At 40.8% G+C, this 15578-nt stretch overlaps 2 protein-coding genes and 1 long non-coding RNA gene across 5 annotated transcripts in view; 1 reads left to right on the top strand and 2 right to left on the bottom strand.

Annotated features, from left to right (window-relative positions):
- The window catches only part of LOC117939353, a 7347-nt gene extending 6132 nt beyond the window's left edge, over positions 1 to 1215 (bottom strand). Inside the window, exons 1-2 of the long non-coding RNA XR_004655567.1 lie at positions 1161 to 1215; positions 64 to 66 (exon numbers count right to left, since the gene is read on the bottom strand). This is a non-coding gene — a long non-coding RNA (uncharacterized LOC117939353). The remainder of the gene's footprint in view (positions 1 to 63; positions 67 to 1160) is intronic.
- The window catches only part of LOC117939342 (peripheral plasma membrane protein CASK), a 45865-nt gene extending 43480 nt beyond the window's left edge, over positions 1 to 2385 (top strand). The window contains exon 30 of the transcript XR_004655566.1: positions 2365 to 2385. The gene's annotated coding sequence lies outside the window, so the exon portion shown is untranslated. The remainder of the gene's footprint in view (positions 1 to 2364) is intronic.
- Positions 2386 to 7058: 4673 nt separating this feature from the next.
- The window catches only part of LOC117939346 (interleukin-1 receptor accessory protein-like 1), a 254316-nt gene continuing 245796 nt past the window's right edge, over positions 7059 to 15578 (bottom strand). The window contains exons 10-12 of one of the 3 annotated variants that reach the window (XM_034864603.1): positions 15002 to 15172; positions 11996 to 12040; positions 7059 to 9485 (exon numbers count right to left, since the gene is read on the bottom strand). In XM_034864603.1, coding sequence (XP_034720494.1) covers positions 8740 to 9485; positions 11996 to 12040; positions 15002 to 15172 — 962 coding nt within the window. In that variant the 3' untranslated portion in view covers positions 7059 to 8739. The remainder of the gene's footprint in view (positions 9486 to 11995; positions 12041 to 15001; positions 15173 to 15578) is intronic. The other 2 variants (XM_034864604.1, XM_034864605.1) reach the window with 2 other exon arrangements.

The following is a 15578-nucleotide window of genomic DNA, read 5'->3' as shown; positions in this document are numbered from 1 at the left end:
TATCTCAGTAAGCTGTCCCTCAAACTGACATTTCATCTTTTTGTTTTATTATTTATTGTTCACACACTGTATTATACATCTCTAAATAAATAGTCTGTCAGGAGGATTGTATGTATTGAACTCACAACCACCGTGTTCCTCTAATCAGCGTTCCATCACACTGAGCTAAGTAATTGTTACTCTTATGTCCGGGATTTGATGCTCCAACCTCAGTGTGATGAGTCAGCAGCTTATTTCAGTGAGCTAAACCTGAAGTTGACACTTCAAGTTTTCCTTCACATGTTGTAATTGTATCTTTGTATGTATTATACTTTAGTATCAATTTTTCCAACATATTATTCTACGGCTTTTTAATCACATTTTTACACACAAAAATCATGACATTCTATACTATGAGTAAACTGAGTACAGTATGAAGACGGCATTAAAGAAGTGAAGTGACATCTCAGTTGTGGTCCAGAAACTCATCTGGGGAGAAAACAAGAGGAATAGAGCCTGAGCGCGCCGCTGGCCACCAGCTCCAGAGTGGAGGGGACGGCTCGGTGCTCTGCCTCCCGGATTCTGACAGGCAGACTCTCCTCTGTCGCTGACCAGCACCGGCACTGCCTCCTGCACGAGGACGGCTCCTGCATCCACCAGATGAACAAAAACAATGGTTCAGTAAAAACTAAGTGCTGTGAATCAGTTAAAATATTTAAATCGCGATTGATCACATTAATGTCTTAGGTTCTGAGTGGATGGCAAACCGGAGACGCCAAAATGGATGTCAATACGATTCTGAATGGAAAGAATAACTAACGTTACTACTCTTTGGCCGGCTCGCAAGCCCAAACGTTGTGTGTGTGGCGTCCCCGTTTTGTTTTTTCCAGTCTAGCCAGATCCGGTGTGGGGTTGTAATTCTTCTAACAATACTAGTTGCAAGTTTGCTAGGCCAAAAAGAATGTTAACCTCGTGATGAAAAAATTCACGCCACTAAAATGGGTTTGCCTTAACGTCGTTAATAACGCGTTTGACTGACTAAAAAAAGCTTTTGGTTTAATGTCTGATGTTTCCACAGTATGTCATACTTACTGCCACGAAACGGACCGTGCAGCCCCCTACCCCACCCTGGGCCAGTAAACCCACGATCCAGGCCTCTTCATGTGCTTGAAGGTGCCTACAAAAAGGTTAAGGGTGACAATTAAACAGCTGCTAGACAGGCTACATGACACACACACACACACACAGACACACACACACACCGGTGGTTTGGGCTCCGTCTCTCTGTCCTGACAGCTTCAGTAAATACATCTCCGCTCAGTGAGGATTCGCTTGATGCCTTCCTTTCATTTATACTGTCAGAAGCCGGCGCTGAGCTGTTTCTCTTCCTCCGTCTCCTCCTCCCCCTCCCGGGTGTTGGGGGAATGGTGTTACCTGGGAAATAGAGTCTGAATTAAACCACAAGAAATAAAACTGTTGATTATCCCTCCTGAGGCAACAGGACCCAATGTGTTCATAACGTGAATTCAACATTTCATGCTGAATCATCTCCCACGATGCACACCTAATTCCCATCTTTGTCTTAACTTAAAGATGTTCTTCGTCATTTGAAGTTCTAATACTGGATGTGCTTAGACATGATACCCTGTGCTGTCCCACCATACTGTCTATGTATGCAGTAATGTATCTAACATTATGTGACAGCTAACATGTTGTGATGGATTGAAATGTTTCCTAATAGCTTATGTAGTCGTCAATTAAAGCCCCCAAAACAGTTTCCAAGAGGAAGTTTTAAAGAGGCATCTTTAAAATACCATTAAGACCACTTTCGCCACCATTCAATTTAAAATGATTGAATTAGGCAAAGTTGTAGACAGTGGGTGTAAATTCTCAATTAAAAACAATTGGACATTAAAATTCCAGCTAATTCTGCACTAATTATTTCATGTTGAAAATGAAAAAGCTCTAACAAATCCATGGCATTTGAACACATCAGACTGGATTCAGGAGCAGACAGTGGAAGCGCGACTGTTCTGAAAGCCAGTCTCAAATATAATCCCTGCTTTTTTAAGTTGTGATTTTGAGAAATTGTATTTTTTTCCCCCTTACAATTCTCTCCCCATGATTCCCTGCCATGATGGTTCTCACATTGTAACGTGATTAACATGTGATGTAATAAAACGGATTGGTCCTCGTCAATAAAATGTCAGACCAGTTGTGCTTCCATCAGGCCATATGTACCTCAAATGAAATAAACGTTACTAGAATGTGTTAAAAATGATAGCAGTGAAACACAGACATATTAGCTATTAGCTAGATATTATAACACAATATCCATGCCCAGACAATTGGCCTGGTTCTTAGCGTTACTAATGAGTGTGTAAGGTGTGTGTGTGTGTGTGTGTAACGCCAGTCCGGGGACACTAACATCCATCACCACCGCCAACAGGTTAGCAACCCGATTTATCCAGCTGTAACTAGGCAACGGGGCCTACTACACTCTTAACGTGGTACAGTTCCACAAGTTCAGTCACAGCAGGCCTACAGCATGTGGTGTTATTAGCATAATGTGCTTACCTGGTAAGATGTTCGACCCAATGACAATAACATAAAAAAGAGCCCGACCCGGAGGGAAAACATCCGGGTCATCTACCTTATTAAAACCCCTCGCGTGACCACTTCCTATCGATTTTTTTCCCCCACATTAAATGAAACAAATGCACCATTAAGAGTGATACCTCCAGAAAAACAGAGGTATACAAATAGTATTATAGTTATATTAGTAGTATATAATAAGTATCAGGTAATGGCATGGTAGATTTCCAAATTTGGAATTTTCCAAATATACATTACAAAGATGAAAGGTGTGTTTGACTTCAGTTGTGGAAACAAGTGCAATTAGCACTGTTCATAATTTGATATAGTGTACAGCATTACATAGCATCACCTTCATATCATATGTTCCCTCTGTGTTAGGTCTGTTATTCAGAAAAGCCAAATGATAACACGTGTATCTAATGGCAGTGCACTGCATTGGGAAAACACACAGAGCTCCATTCATCACAATTAGAGGATTTAGATGGCAACAAGATTACAACTGGAACAAATTGAGAGAAGATGTGTGATTTGTATTGTCACAATACTTTGACTATAATTGTTCAAATTGTGTTCTACCCTCCCAGCATGCACTGCGAGGTTCGGTGCATCAGGAAGGATGTCCAGCAGATGGCGGCATTTCCCTTTCAATTTCGTGAGGTGACCAGTTTTCTATGTTTGTATTTTAATTGGAAGACAGACTGTGACTCAATTTTTTGTAAAGAAAAACTCTTCAATTAGTACATGGAAACAGCAGTGAAGTATCCTTTGGTAAGCCAGTTGTATCCACAGTCTAATCAATATCCAACCTCACCACACAGACACTGATACTATTGTAAAATTATAAATAATTAAAGATGGAGCCGCTCTAGCAGGAAGTAACAGCACGTTGAGAGATCAGTGATCCATGACTTTCACACACACCGCATGCACAGGCAATTATCCCGTGCTGAACCACGGTGAGTTCAGAATTACTCCGTAACTGGGTTAACAGCTGCCTGCATCCTCTCTCCAAATGCTCTCAGCTCACACACAGACACACACATTGCCTCCACTGCCACCACCACGTATCCATGCACAGACAATTGGCCTGGTTCTTCAAGTGGAAGAAATGTCACACAGGGCACAGAGCACAGAGCTCCAAGTAACAAGGCCCTGTGGGACAGGGAGGGGGATGGTATACCTGCCAGAGCGAGTAATACTCTTCACAAGTATGTGTGTGTGTGTGTGTGTGTGTGTGTAGGCAGAGGAGGAAACAAAACATCTGTGCATGCAAGCTCACAGCCTGATCTGCTCTCACTGCAGCGACTATCTCTACTTTCACCCCCACGTCACACATTGTTCGGGGAACTTCTGCTGTGACACTGTAATGAAACGAAAAGGATTTAATTTGGGGGGAAAGTGTCACAGCTTAGAAACAAACACACACACACACACCATATGGCAACATGTCGGCTCTTATGAAAACATCTGCCAGCTTTCTATGTTCACATGGGCTCAGATGATTAAAATGTAGCTTTATGTTATAGCTGTGGCAGAAAAACAAGATGGCTATAGGGAACGTCATGCATTCACTGGATCAGTACGAGGACTGACGTGGCAGAATGCAGCTGCCTAACTATAGGCGAACAGCAGTCGGACTCATGTAGTTTGGCTTCTTTCACCTGAGGGAAAAGATGGAGCTTTCTTCAGAACGCTGCTTCATTCTGGGTAGGTTCACTCCACTGGACTGTGAGAGAAAAAGATTACACTCAAGCATCAATCCTTATGCTTCCCATACAAGTTATGGGTACATAGTGTGGAACATTGTCTTCGGCTTCACCACACAATTCATCAGTCTGATTATACTAGTGAGTCTGCTTTCAGTTACAGTAAACTAAGATTAACAGAAGTAATGTTCCATATAGTACATCCTTTATTTACACAGAAGACGTGAAATCAGGTCTCGTTTTTTTGCTAAGTTTACTTTTACTGACATTTATTTTGACATCTTGGGAAATTCTACGCATCAAACCAAAGTGTCAAGTTGAGGTTCTGCTGGGGATGATGTGTTAGACTATTTCTTGGCCGTGCACAGTTTGTGAGGTTGCCAGGAAACCTGAGTCAAAGTCACTGCATCTGGCCAAGAAATAATCCCCAACATCAGACCCCGTTAAACAGCAACTTGACTTTTTACACTTTACTATTTGTAGGAATTAAACAAATGAAATATAAAGTGTTAATCCGTGAGCTTTAGAGGTGCTGGTATGCACGTTGTTTAACGTTTCAAGAACATATAAGGACACATCCGCTACTCACTGGTAATATTGGTGTTTTCTTCATTGGCTGAAATCAAACAATGCCATTGCGTGACCAAAATATGAACAACTCATGATTTAACAATAGCATGGTTAAGCTAATTAAAGCTGTCTGGCAGTGTTTTAAGAGCCATCCCTTGTGCCTTTGGTTTTTCCTTCTCTCTCTTCTGTCGCTGCTTTGATCACAGCAAGATAAGTAAATGGCTACACTATGGGCAGAGCCTCGGAGGCAAAGGAGACACAAAATAAAGGATTGTTCATTCGCCTTGAAGCACGTTGGAAGAAAAAGGATCCGGTTTTCTTAGAGACATTAAATGTGTCAGTTTTACTAAGCAGACTTGCCAGTAGTTTCCATTGGACTAAACGTCCACTGAAAGGGCCAAGAGGCACATGCAGCTGAGTCTTTACGTCTTTAGTTGTATTCTAGTAACATGTTGACAGGTTAAAGTCCTCACGCCGCAGCATACATCAGGTATTGCTTATTGGTAAAGACCAATACAGTTTGAGTCAACATTAGGAGTGTTAAATGTATTCACAGTTTGCATGATCATAAAATGTGGCTTGCATCTCTTACAATGAACAATAAATCCAATTCCTGCTATGGGAGTCAGTCTGTGCCAGCTGTTTGTGTGACTGAAGCCAAAAGTGCAATCAGGTCAAACAACAATCAGGACATGGGTTATTTTTCTTTAAAGTGTTTCTCAATGCACTGACTCTCCTGATTTATTCTTCTTCTAAAATGAGGCCGGGCTGATTCGGTCTCTGACTGGAAGGAGACATATTGATTGTTGTTTCAAGGTTTTACGGGAGACGGCAGAGTTATGGCGGTTGGGGCTGCAGCGGCTCCCAGCCAGGAAAGAGGGATCGGGGCATCGTCAGCAATCTATGTCGCTGCTCCATAAACAAAGTGAGTCGGGTGGTGTTTTCTGCAAACAAATATAGCTCTTTCACTCTCCCAACCCACACACACACACACACACACACACACACACACACACACACACACACACACACACACACACCAACACCCACAGAGAGAAATCACATTACCGTGGTACATTAAATGTGGTTTTATTAATAATAATAACAGTATCTCTTTTAATGAACATTGCAGATACATTATAGAAAATAAATCAGAAACAGGAGAGACGTCTCAAGAGTCGTGAAAGTGCCTGGAATAATTCTGTGCTATATATTGTCATTGTTATTCATCATCATCGTCATCTTCATCATCAAAGCCACATCGCCAGAAATGTTCAATTTATCATGAAACAAAAATGCGTATTGGCCCACTTCTAAAATAATATATTCACACAGTTTCCCAAAGCAGGAGCTCCCGATGCCAAACTCCTGTCAAAATCTCATCGATTCTACGTGTTCACCTCCAGTCAGGGTTAGGGTTTCTACTTTGAGAGGCCTTGTGAAAAATGACCACTGGTTTCATGAATATGACTCGATTGTCTTCATCTTAATCACGTTATTGTTTTGATTATATTTACACAATGCTATGTCATAGAGCACAACAAACTCCTCTATTTAGAAATGGTGCTCTTGAACATAATACATATCGTACTTTTCATAGGGGGAAAGGTCTGATTAAGGTGGACAAAAACAGGCCTGGCTCTAACAAACTATTGGTTGATTGAAAGATCTCGACCATTCCTCCAAAAATGCCAATTTGTCAGCATAAAGCATACACTTAAAAAGTTAAAAAGGAACCACACAGGCCTGTTTTGAAATTTTTTGTAAAAGTAAAGTTAAAAAGCAACAACTGAAGATTGCAAGAAGATTAAGGGGGAAAAACATATTTCATTTATTGTGTACGAGTTGATCACTTTGCATATTTTATGGCCCTAAATGAAACATCTCTACGTTATGAGATGTCGGTATTTTAGTATGAGGTTAGTTTATTGAGAAACAAATAATATTGCACAGCTGCAAAAGGAGTAAGTAGACGGGCCGCCTTCACAGATCTGACTGGATGTGAGAGAATAGCTCATTTCGTGTGATTTGATGAAATAGTACCGATCATTTCCTCAGAGGAAGAACAATTTTGTGAATGAGAATGGTTCACTGTAGTTCGCTTTGGTCTAACTCGCTCTAAACAGCATTTCTATAGTATAGTTAGATATACTCTAAGATTTAATTAGCATTTTGAAATACATTCTTGTCTTCCTTAAGCATTAATTACATCTTATTTGGCTGGGTTTCTTTCTAAAAGGCTATTGGTTTTGAGGAGAATACGCCCCATGATGATTACATCCTTTAAAATGTTAATTTTTTATATTAATAACTAAACATGAATGACTTTATCATCGAGTCAGAGAGTGTTTAAAGGTGTTTGAGGCTCATTGTGGTCAGTATATTCCTATATTCCCGTCCCAACAGCAGTGCCAAGCAGCAGAGCCGAGATGTGAAAGCCCTACGTTATTCATCTAAGAGCACAACTCAGGTGACAAATCATTTCTGCTGACGAGGGGAATGGCAAACAAATAGAGAGACAGAGCTGTCGTTTAAGAGGAAATGAATAACAGAGATATTAGCCCTGGACGGCCTTGGTTGGTCCGTCAGAGGAAGCCAGGTAGAAGAAATGCTTCAGGTAACACTGGATTCCATGGCTTTCCTCTCCTCCGTCTGTACTGACATCATGAAAAGCGTCGCTCCGTCCTTGTTAAATCAGCTGTGAATCGCTGCGATGCCTGTGAAATCAACAAACATAAAAAGCCTGCTGAGCTGCAATCCGTGGTTTCTATGAGATGTCAAAACTCCTCTTTTTAATGATGAAAACACAAACACTTTTCTCTTGCAATATCAGGGTAAGACATTTAGTGACTGACCTATTGATTTGTGTGAGCTGTGCAGTTCCACATAACAACACTTCGTTCTTTTTTATTATGTTTCCCCAAAATTTGTATAGGTATAATATCTCAAAGCACATATCCCTTAGTTACAAAAATAGACTTTTTCTTTTTTCATAAAATAATACACATAATTAATTTTTCGGTGATATAATCATCTGTTAAGGTAAATAGCAAGGCTGTTTTTTTTTTTTTTTTAAGTAAATGTTATCGTGAGAGAAACAGAGATTTGTGAAGCCTAGCACCAAATTATTCATATCCCATTTCTCTTCCAAACCATTCATATGATCAATGTGTGAAACCCTTCTTTTCCCTGCTCTCTGGACTCCATATTTTGCATATTCAGGTTGAGTCCAGATTCTCAACCCTTTACAGCAGCCGATGGAGCTGAAACTCCTGGAAAACCAAAACCAAATCATTCTCATCCCCCGAAGGCTGCGGCTTAAAAAAACAAAAAATCCCAAAGCTTCACTACTACACCAGCCAACAAATTAAGATAAAGATAACAACGGATTATCCAAAACATCTCACAGGCCATTGCTTCACTTTTGTACAAACTGAAACAAAACAATTCAAATAAAGAGTCCCAACTGATGATAAAACCTAAGAAGAAACAAGTCCCAAACACTGATGCTACAAAGAATTAGAAAAACCTTATGTACAGGACCCTGTATTCCTTGACTTTCTGGGTAAATGATCATAGGTGTTGGCTTGTGTTACGTGAGTGTTTATACAGGCATAAAAAAGTTCGCCTTGTTTCTTTTTGTTGTTGTTCAGTGTCAATAAAAGCTCTTATTGGACCAAAACAAAAACATCTGCCACCACCTCCATCCCCAATGTGTTCCTGTCCTCCCCCTGATGTTTCCTGGTGCAAATTCAACAGCAGCAAGTACTTCAGTGCCATTCAGGTCCATCTGGCTCCGGTGCGTTCAGGGTCCAAGTGCCAGTGGTGGGTCCTCCCTGTGACGGACATCATATAGATCCACAGTTTATCCCGCTCTCGGTCTATGTCACCATATGACGCTGGATATACTGGTCTCTCTGGGCAGCAGAGGCAGCATGGCGTTGTTGCCGTGGGCCTCCTCCAGACTTTGCTGGCGCGGCGACTTGGACTGCGGCCGCTGTCCGTTGATGAGCGTCATGGGGATGTTGCAGTAGGTGTGCTGGCTGCCCAGCGTGGAGAGCGTGGTGAGCGGTGGGAGCGGTGGGAGCGTACCGCCGGGCGGTAGCTCGTAGTCATAGCTACGGTAATAATGTTTCTGCCTCATCTGGGTGTGGCAAGAGTTGTGGAAGGTGGAGCGCAAGTCCGGGTGTGCCGTCGCCATGGCGGTGGAGGTGGCTGCCGCCATGGAGATGGCCGAGACGGTCTGGAGCTCACCGAAGGGGCCTTGCTCGCTGACGTCCAGCACCTGCTCGTGAGAGATGCTCAGGGGCTCCATGCGTTTAAAGGGCATCTCATAGAGCAGCTGCTTCCAGAACTTGGAGTTGAGCTTGTTGCTGGACGGCCCGCGCCACTTGATGACTGTCAGCATCTTGATGGTGTGTTTGAGGGCCTCCACTTCCTGGTAGTTCATGATGCCGCGCAGCTCGGCGCACTCGATCAGGATGACTTTGATCTCGCCGGTCACCAGCATGTTGCGCAGCCTCGTCTCCAGCTCAAAGATGCTCCACCCCCTCCGCACCACATAGCTGGGTGTCATGACGATGATGAGGCGCTTGCTCTGGTCCACACAACGTGCTACGTCCTCGATGTAGGCTGAATACACAGACAAAGATGAATACATAACTTTGTATGAATAGCAGTACAAATGGAAAGCATATCGAGCATATTCTCTCGAGATCTTTTTTACTTGCTTGCATAATGTATTCATTTAAGATCACTTTAATTGTACATGAAAGTACAAAGAGCTTATGTTTGATGAAATACTAAGAAACATATCACACCGGCTATTTGAAGAATAGCCTCTTGGCCTCGTAGCGACTGCTCTCTTTCGTTTATCAGAGTTCTATATCCAACTAACGCTAAACAAAAAAAGTGTCATTTTTAAAGAACTATTGAAGATTAATGTCTCAGGTCTACAGTAAGACTAAGTTATTCCACGGCCTGGCATGAGGATATTGATCCACAAAATAAAGATAACATAGAAAGTCTGACTTGAATAAACAACTAAAGCCTCTGCAGCATTTAACAATAAGATGTGCAGAATAATAGAGAAAAAAAACAGGAAGAGGATCACTTGGTTCGACTAAAAAAATGACAATGAACATAAAACACTCAAACCAAGCGGCAGGTAGGCATCCTACAGTATGTGAACCTACATCCTAACACGGGACGATAGAAGAAGAGTTTGTTCACGTCCCTAATGAGCAGCTCAGCTGCTTGCGTAATAAGGAATCTGATTAAGTGTTTCCCCAGGCCTGTCCCAGGTGTCAGGAGGAGGAAGGGTGTGTGTGTGTGTGTTTTTGTGTGTGTGTGTGTAGTTGTGCGTTTACAGCTAATGCCTGATTTTAGCCTTTCTTGGCGTGGACAAGTACAGAGTGACTCCTCAACAGCAGCTAGACAGGATTAACTAGGCTTCACTTCCCATTCATAGCCTACAACCCTCCTGGTGGTGTTAGTGTGTATTTGTGGGTCCGTGTGTGTGTGTGTGTGTGTGTGTGTGTGTGGTCTAGCAAACAAATGCCACATCTCCTCTCTGTCCTCCTCTCTATGTCTCAGAATGAACTCCTTTCATGTCTCACACTCTGCCTGAGGCTTAGCGATGCGAGAGACCAGATTAGAGTAAACTTGAAGTCGCCCTTTACTTCGACGTAACAAGTCAATGTCTTTGCTGTCTGGTAATTGGTCCTTATGCGGTAATTCGTCACAATGTGTCCCCAGAGTTAAAACTCCCCAGTAGGGTTTGAGCTTATTCAGTTTAGGTTCAAGCAATCAGGCGAAAACAAGTTTTTCTTTTATCTTATCATGAATAAAACAAATGGGGATAGATAAATGGATACTATATAATTAGCTAATGAGGCGTAGTTTCATTTTATGTTTTGAATTGATTAAACTGAAAGTAAATCTGCCCTCTTGAGGTGCTGTCTGGTAACACTTTATAGCCTTATGGATTAACTTCCTCCTATCAGAGACCTCACAAGCTTTGCAATCAAAGTAGTGCATGTGTAATAATTGATTCCTGTCTACATAAAAAAAAAATCAACGCTAAATAACATGAGGCAGAAAATCATTGTTAGCCTACTGCACCATACAGTCTCAATTTTTAAAAAGGGAAAAAAGCCCTTTGTGACAACTAATCAGGACATGTTGGTCAGAACAGAATTAACTACATATTAGAATTACTTTGGTATTTAGCACATTTATCATCTAACAAACAACAGAGGTGTAAAACACTTTGGAAATGAAAAGTTGCATTTAGAGTTCATTCCCTCTTCTACGAAGCTAGACTGGCATTTATGTCAGTAAATAAAAAAATGTTGTGGGCATCTTTCCTCCATGTTTTATGTCCGGTTTTGACAAGTAACCCACTGACTTGCAATGAGGTTGTAAATTAGCAGCATGTAAAACTCGACTTCCAACTTCCCTGCAGCAGATATTTCCTCAAATTTAGTTGCTGGCACAACCAGTAAATAGGATTTCTTAAAACAAAGCAGCTATAACTCAGAGGAAGATCAGAGGTTGTCTCTCATCGGCCACCATACAACGGACTAAAAGATCATCAGAGCCCCCCTAAGTTCCAAGACTATCAAAGCTGATTGTCTTTTTTTATAAATTGTCCTTACATCTGAATTTCATTTTCAGTTTTGATGCATCATGATTCCAAGTGGAAAGCAGTTAGAGTATTTGATGTCTGATTGGGGAGACCATGGGTAGATGATACAACATGATACCACATGTTGAATATGTTTCTGGGACTGGCTGGCTGTCTGATTAGTTTTGATGCACCCCACACATCTAATTTCCGTTAGGTCATTCAGGTAAATGCAAGTGAAAAAAAAATTATAATTCATGTTTTATGCAGGATTTATAAGTTGTAACTAATGGCTTTATGAATGGTTAATACATAATTAATGCTGTGATAATGCTATAATTTAATAATAAGTATTGACCAGACAATTATATTATTAACCTTGTATGAAGCCATTGTTTACAACGTATAAACCCTTACAAATTTTAACTTATTATGATGGGTCACCAAAATGATTTGACTGATTTGATGAGAGAATCTACATCTGTGAGCGTTCAAAATCTGGGGAAAAAAGTACCTCTAAGTAGTCTTGTGTCATCCTGGAAATGATCATTGGTGAAACCTAAACATAGATATTTACATTCAAAGTATTATCAAATGATTTGAAGAAAAGCATTTGTAAAATAACAAAAAATGTGGGGACACGGCTCTGGCATAAACTGTGTTTCTCAACTGGTGTTCCACTGGTAAAACGGTAATTGCACTAACCAGTTTATCCAGTTTAATATGGGATATGTAGCATAAAAAAGCTGAGGAAAGCCTTCTATTTTGGAGGCAAGAGTTCAGCCAGGTTGTACCTTTGCTGCAATATACTAAAATAGTGACTTACTAGACACTTAATACATCTTTTAGAATAGTGAGATGTTTAAGATGTTTAAAATAATCCAGCATACTGTGGAATAACAAGTTATTTATCAGCGGCTCAGGAGATGTATTGTTGACAGCAAACATAAAATGGCCAAACTGTGTTTATCTACAGCCATGGATTATGCCTCATTATATCAACTGTTGAGATGCTAATACATTCCCAATGGGAACTAAATGTTTACACATAGACACAATAAGCCAGTGAGCTGTGCCAGCGAGCCAGAATAGCGGCAGATGCACTTTAGATTCCTCTCAATCCTCGCATTTTTATGCCATTTTTCCCATATTACAACAGTCCCGGCGCATCGAGCACATAATCACAGTATGGGACTCGGTTTATAACCTTGGCACAATGCCACTGAAGAGGAACATGATTAGTAATGGCGGTATGTGGGGGAAGACAGGCAGATGCAAGTATTCAAATGGAGGCTAATAACATAATGATATTATCAAACTCGTCTGTGTGAGTTAATCAAAGATAAGCACGGGCACGGTGAGACGCTCCATTAGGAATATACTGTGGAAAAACATGCGTTTATATCCATGCATAAAGAGCTTTTTGATTGTACAGCTGACATCATTGCAGAGCAGCATGCAGAGGTACAGTTTGTATGGAGCTGGATCAGGACATGGACTGTAATAATAGGGCTGGGTCTTTCCACCAATTATGCTTTATATATAATTCTGGCTATGATGCCTCCCACAGGCTTTACATTGTGTAGATAATTCACTTTAAATACTGGAGTACATACAAAGTCCAGACCTTTTCTAGTAAGTACTTTTAAGGCATAAAGTATAGGTTTCCATAATTCACTTTCACAAGAAAAGCCTGGAAAGGTCAGACTGCAGGAGGGGCTGCAGGAACCAAACTCAACACCTGTTACAGACTAGATGCTAAAATATTTTATGAATTCAAGAGCAAGGTAGACTGACTTCATAAACTCCTGTTTTGGGAGAAGTACTTAGAAGGAAAAGAAAACATCCCTCCAGTAAAAAGTACAGTCGGTTAAGTATTAACTGCATAAAAGGGTTCTTCTGAGTGTTATCATAGGTACATTATATCATTGGCTTACTATAACTGATGCATTAAATGCAGGCAGCATTAACGTTGCATCTACTGGAGGTGGAGCCATTTTTACTTACTTCATATACTTCTGACTAGTTTAATCCATATCAATCCCAATACCTTATTTTATAATGATCAAATGTTTTTTTTAACCAACCTGCCAGGTAACTCAGTATAAAAAGTATGAAGTACCATAAAAGTAAATAAAGGACAAGTGCCTCCAAATGTATTTAAGTACAGTTTGTAAATGTACTTAGTTACTCCACTACTGGTAAACTCGTAAGCAAATTCCAATGAAGTTATTTTCAGTCAAGCATGATTTATCTATTAATCTATTCTATGTACAGAATTAAAATTCCATAATTTAGATTAATTGAGCTTTTATAAGAATGTGTCTCCCTCAAAACTATCTGACTACTTTTGTCAGGCGATAATAATAAAACTGTATATTAATTACCAAGTTTATTTATTTGTGTCGGATTCATGAAACATAGTTACGTGTAATAAGAGACTCTTAACCCTGTTTCCTAATATACGGCCCCCTGCACAGCATGTCTGCTACTGCAGGGAGGAAGCATTAAAAACAAAGCCAAACTAAACTTCAGGGGTTCTTCAGAGGCGCTGCTAAGAACACTGGGATACCTTGAAGACCCAAACAGATTATAATAAGCTAAAGGTTCCTTGGATAGCCACAAGGTGAACCATTGTTTGGAGGAGCTTTTAGCAGTGGTTCCCAACCTTTATTGTCGAAGGTACGTGGTGTTTAGGTGTTACAGCTGACTTAATATGTGGATATATTTTGTTGTACATTTTTTCAAGGATTTTTTTTTAAGCAACTCCACAATCGTTCCACTGTTAAAAGTACCAAAACATTGGGGAAAAAGTACCCGCACACTGCTATCTTGTTCCCAGGCTTTACCCGAGGAAGACCATTTGTGGTCGAAACATTGTCAAGACCATGCATATTAACGAAGACCTGGCAAAAGAGAGCAGTGTGTAGGTAGTTTTTCATACTGTTTTTTGCCTATTGTTACCCAGCACCGGGGAAGAAGGTATGGCTGTGTGTGTGCCTCCAAACGGCAAAAGTATCCCCGAGCATACAAGTAACTTTGGTTGAGAATCACTGCTTTTAGGACCGCAACACTGAAAACTGTTTCTTCCGTTTTTCTCAACCTAATGTGATGTCTGTGTGACCATCATTGCAACTTTGCTTTCTTATATAAACTTGAATATCTAATAGTGAATATCTTATTGCTAACAAGCAGCTTGCATTCAATTAACTACTAAAATTAAAGCAATAATGCTAAATGATGACACACTCATTTTTGCCACAACAATATAAACTGAAGAACCCCTAAATGTCACATTGTATATACTGATCCACTTCAGTTTAGCCAGTGGTTAGAAAAAGCTCATTTTATGATGATCAGATAAAAAAAAAAAAGACGGTTTTACAAGTCTAGTTACAACACAAATGCATCACAGAGAACCACAAACAATGCATATCACCACGGCACTGACAACACGAGCAACACCAAGCGACAAAACATTCGACAACAACTTGACATCGCCGTGAGAGAGAGAGCTTACTTCCTGTGGGGATCAAGTCCCTGTCTGGAATGAAGAGTTTATACCCATAATGCTTCTCCAGAACGTCGGGGAGGATCTCCAGGGCAAAGCGCTCCTCCTCTCGAGTCTCCTGGCTCCACTGGTCCGGGTCCACTTTAGTGTAGGACAGGTAAGCGTCGTAGTCCTTGTTATCTGCAGGTAGAGGGGGGGAGACGGACAGTGAGACGGGGGACATGTCACAGCTCCTCAGGCACACCAGCAGGGTTTGTTCGCAGAGTCTTTAGTGTCCTCAGCTCTTTTAAACCAGACCCTTTAATTCGGTTTTACAATCTCTGCTATCAAGCAGGTACAGAGAGAGAAAATAAAGCTGTGGTCTCAGCAAACTAAATTAAATAAAGTCTGTTCCCTTGAATACATGCATCACTTCATGTATGCACATTAGGAAGCTCCCAAACCACTTTGCTCCAATTAAAGGTGTATTTATTTTATGATTTGGACATAATGTTTCCTGCTTTGGTCAGCAAAGTTATTTGCTGTGATACCCCAAATGCTCGCAATCTATTTTCGTACTGGTGCACAGAGAGCTATTCATTCACCG

The sequence above is a fragment of the Etheostoma cragini genome, chromosome 24, assembly GCF_013103735.1.
Source record: "Etheostoma cragini isolate CJK2018 chromosome 24, CSU_Ecrag_1.0, whole genome shotgun sequence".
Classification (NCBI taxonomy): domain Eukaryota; kingdom Metazoa; phylum Chordata; class Actinopteri; order Perciformes; family Percidae; genus Etheostoma; species Etheostoma cragini.
The sequence above is the reverse complement of the archived record's forward strand: the minus strand, read 5'-3'. Positions and strand labels throughout refer to the sequence as shown.